Below are 4741 nucleotides of genomic sequence, written 5' to 3'. Positions count from 1 at the left end.
GCTTGGATGTTCTCCACCGACTCCCAGTGCTTTCCTTTCAGTTCTCTTTTCAGTCGTGGGAGCAAAAAACAGTCACACGGCACCAAGTCAGGGCTATAGGGAGGCTGGGGCACCAACTCATCAATTCCAGCAATTCTTCACCGCGCAAAACTCGAGCTTCTTTTTGCTCCTCTGTCAACACCTTTGGCACAGACCTTTTGCACTTGCAAATCCTCCGTCACAATCCCATGTACCACACATTTTGACAAGTTTAGGGTGTTAGCGATTACCTGAATGCTTAACCGACTGTCTGACTCCAAAACTTCACTCACATGCTGGACGTTTTCATCGGGTCGGGCTGTTGTTGGGCTTCCAGAACAAGGCTCGTCGGTGACCTTCTCCCGACCCTCCTTGGAGGCCTTGTGCCACCTTCCACACTGAGATCTCGAAATGCATTCCTTCTTAAAGTCGTCTTGAAGCATGGGATGAGTTTCCGTCACATTCTTCCCAAGTCGCATACAAAACTTTATCGCATACCGCTGTTCCAGCGAACGAACACTCCATCACGCCGAGACTCGATCGAAAAAAAGACTTTGCGCGAAGACACGTCCTACCGCTCCTACTGCTCAGAGCGACCTGAGACCAAGCTTGTTTGGAAGGACAAATCCCCCACCACATTTTTTGACCAATCTGAGTGCGCTGCTATCAATTGTAGCGTCACAATAATATCAATTGTAGCGTCTCCTGTCATCACTGTTTTTTTTTTAAAAAAAATCCCAACATCGTTATAACCGTCGTTGAACAGTCGAACCCAATTTTCGGGTTGACGGCTACTCATGCTCAACTCCGTCGCCTTTTGCAATTTCAAACCGAATCCAGAAGAGAAAGGAACTCCTGGATAAACTCGCGCTCTTGGAGGACTTTTTTGATGGAACTCGCATTTGTGTTACATAGAGAGGAATGCCACGCAAACCTCCCATGGTTAGCCTGAAGGCAAGGAGACTCTAACCCGTTTACCACTGACGTCAGCACTGTGATCGGCGTGTGACGGGTGCGGAAACCTACATTGATGTGATTCGAACCAGGTTCACCTTATTGGAAGGTCCCCTGAGACACTACGGCTCGATAACATATAGACTTTTATTTTCATTTCTACAACAAGCGCATGAACACAGTTAAAACCAACAATAAGCCAATGAAACGTCCACGAAAGAATGATGATCTCAAAAGCAGGGTAAAGCAAGATTTTCAGCAGGGAGAACAATTTTCAAGGGGTCACTCATCCTGTTTTTAAAAGATTTCTTGCACCCTGTTCATGTGGTGACGTCACCCATTTAGTGAACTAAAGACAATCTCATTTCAGTCCCCTAAACTCTGTTTTCAGAAAAAGGATTTCACACAGGAAAGTCACTTCAAATGGAGGAATTTGTTTTCATTAAATACTATCTTTATTTAGTATTAAATGGCAGAAGTTTGTTTTAATGGTATCATATTACCGCCTAACAACGTAAAAAGTGATGGCTAATAAAAAGCAAAAATCGTCTAATCAATGTTATTGAGTCACGATGGCTCAGGGGATAGAGCGCTCGCCTTCCAATAAGATGAACCGGTTTCGAATCCCAGTGGTGACTGGTGGATACGAATTTCGCATCCGACTCGCACCGACCACAGTGCTGACGTGAAATATCCTCAATGGTAGGCGAATCATGAGTTAGAGTCCCCTTGCGTCAGGCTAACCATGGGAGATTCTTGTTGTTTTCCTATCCATGTAACGCAAATACGTTTTAATTCCATGAAAAACTCCTCCACGAAGACAAATTTTTCCCAATACTTGACCCAGGAATTCCCTTGTCTTCTGGATTGGGTTCAAAATGACAAGTCTACGGAGCATTAGAAGTCGTATACCCAAAAAATAGGATCGGCTGTTCAACGACGGTTATAAAATAAAATAAAATCAAAGTTGTTGAAAAATTGTAGTATTTATATCATTATGAATTAATTAATAAGGTCTTTGAAATTATTAATGTTTTCTAAGAAAACGTACCAAAGAAACAGTTTTCCATCGTCTTAAACGAAAATTCCTATGAAGCCTTTTTGTTTTGACAATGTTTGACTATATATTATATAACACAGTTTTTCTTCCTCTTAAGCAAAAAATCGTGCTAAGCGTTTTCGTTTTTACCGAAGTTTATTGACTCTATATTGTATAACACAGTCCCGTTTATAATTTGGAAATTTTTTTATTAGAATCTTTAGAGGGGAGTTTTCACAATTGTCAGTGTAATCACTAAGGCCCGGATTTTGATGACATTTGCATTTTTTTGCATTTTTTGCATTTTAGGACATTTTTTTGTCTTTTAGAGCATTTTTTTAGATTTATAGGGCATTTTTCTTTAAATTTTGGGGCGTATTTTGCATTTTAATGCATTTTTTAAAGTTTTCGGTTAATTTTTTCCAATTTTTATTATTTTTTATCAATTTTCATTATTACACTGGCTTCCAAACAATGAAGAAAATCTATAGGATATTAACAGGTGAAGCAAAATCTTTTCAAATTGAAGAAGAATTGTCAGTAAGTGAGACCGTCTTTTTCAAGTACGCACCTATAACATCAGTAGACGTTGAAAGAAGCTTCTGCAGGAATGAAAATTTACTTTCAGACAAGAGACGCTCGTTTACATTTCAAATTATCAAAAAACATTTAATAATCCAATGTAATTCTGATATTTAGTAATATTATGAGATGGAAGTTGTTATATCCATTAAAGTTTCTATACAAAATAAAAATATTTTGGTGTCAATATATTTTCCTTTTTTTGTTATTTTAGGATATAAAACATATTTTTCAAACTTTAATGAACGTAGAACAAGTATTGCATTGCTTTATATTTTTTAAATGACTCATAATAATTTTAAAGAGCAAAACATTTTTTAATTCAATATTTTTACTTTATTTAAGGCATTTTTTGCGCAATTTTCGCATTTTTAAGGGCATTTTTTGCCCTTTTTAAGGGCATTAGTTGAGATTTTTTTGGTCATCAAAATCCGGGCTCTAGTAATCACATTTTCCGAAACATCCTTTTGTGGATTCCAATTCAGTTTTTCCGGTGACAAGTTGTTGTCCTGTTGGGTTGTTTTCTCCTGATTGTGGGAAAATATAATTCTGTCCACATGAGTGAGTGGGGCTTCCAAGATCAAACAGAAAGGAACCGTCAGAGCGAATGTCGTCATCATGTTAGCCAAATAAGAATATACCTAGTTAAGAAAAGAACACGTTTTTGACGTCGAAGTATTCAAATTGGGATTACATTTCCTAAACATAATAAATTAAATAATTTTGTCTTATCACTGCGGATAAATAATTAAACACACTAAAAATCTTTGCAAAATGGGAAAAATGATGTTTTTTTTTAAAAATAAATGTAATTTCCTAAAATCATTAAAATTGTATAATTAAACTTAAACCTTATTAATTATGAGGGACTGGTATAGTGCGACTTTCATGAGAACTCCTCCAGACACCCGTCTCGCGTCGTGGCGGGTACTATGGTTACGAGGAAAGGTCACTTCGAATAGGGGTGTGGGGTGAATAGTTTTCTTTTAATCTTAAAGTAGGTCGTCGTGAGTAAACCAATCGACACTTTCTTTCCTCCATTTTACCCCCATTAGAAATGTGCTCTCGCTTGTTACCATAGCAGCAGACAGCCCCAGACTTTCAGTCTGGAGCAGTTCTCCTCAAAGCCGCACTATATAACGGGAGAGAAACCCACCAGAAGCTGCAGACAGCCGGGGTCCACCAGCCATGTTTTTGAAATTATGTCTCTTGTCTTGGCTGTTCTCTTATCGCTTTTCTGGTAAACGACTCGTCTGGAATAGCCTTGCAGTGTAGGTTGAAAATCATTCTAAATTAAATTTATAAAGACTCTCCGTGTAGATTAAATGGCGAGTGATGCACGTTAAATCTGTCGAGAGTCGCAAAGTCCTCCGTGTTCCCATAACAAATCAACATCTCTGGGGGTACTTGCTGATCCAGGAGTTTCCTTGTCTTCTGGATGGGTTCAAAATGACAAGGCTACGAAGTTAAAAAATAAAGGTCGCATACCCAAAAAATTGGATCGGCTGTTCAACGACGGATTTATAGAGCCGAGGTGGCTCAGGCGATAGAGCGCTCGCCTCCCAATGAGGTGAACCGGGTTCGCATCCCCGCGATCTCTGGTCGATGTGAATTCAGCACCCGGCTCGCACCGACTACAGTACTGACGTAAAATTTACTCAGCGATAGATGAACCATGAGTTAGAGTCCCCTTGCCGTCAATCTAACCGTGTAAAGTTCTCACGGTTTTCCCTCCATGTATTGCAAATGGGGGTTAGTTCCATCAAAAATCCTCCTCGAAGGCAAATTTCTCTCTATACATGATCCATGAGTTGTCTTGTCTTCTGAGCTGGGCTCAAAATGACAAGGTAACGGAGTTGAACATACGAGGGTTGTAAATTAAATAGTGGCAACTTAACCTTGAAACTCACAAAAGGGGGGTTCTCAAAAAGTATTTATCTTGTTGGTTTAATTTCTATATCACGTAAAGCTGGCTTATTTTTTTGAAAGTATTTATCTTGTTGGTTTAATTTCTATATCACGTAAAGCTGGCTTATTTTTTTGAAAGTATTTATCTTGTTGGTTTAATTTCTATATCACGTAAAGCTTGTCTGATTTTTTTAAAAGTATTTATCTTGTTGGTTTAATTTCTATATCACGTAAAGCTGG

General features: G+C 38.6%; 1 protein-coding gene across 1 annotated transcript in view; it reads right to left on the bottom strand.

The window, feature by feature from the left end:
- Positions 1 to 2964: 2964 nt before the first annotated feature.
- Positions 2965 to 4741, bottom strand: part of LOC122270048 (O-acyltransferase like protein-like) — a 64657-nt gene continuing 62880 nt past the window's right edge. Inside the window, exon 17 of the mRNA XM_071185293.1 lies at positions 2965 to 3234. Coding sequence (XP_071041394.1) covers positions 2965 to 3234 — 270 coding nt within the window. The remainder of the gene's footprint in view (positions 3235 to 4741) is intronic.

Source organism: Parasteatoda tepidariorum, chromosome 9 (assembly GCF_043381705.1).
Source record: "Parasteatoda tepidariorum isolate YZ-2023 chromosome 9, CAS_Ptep_4.0, whole genome shotgun sequence".
Classification (NCBI taxonomy): Eukaryota; Metazoa; Arthropoda; class Arachnida; order Araneae; family Theridiidae; genus Parasteatoda; species Parasteatoda tepidariorum.
This window is presented reverse-complemented; position numbering and strand designations above follow the sequence as displayed.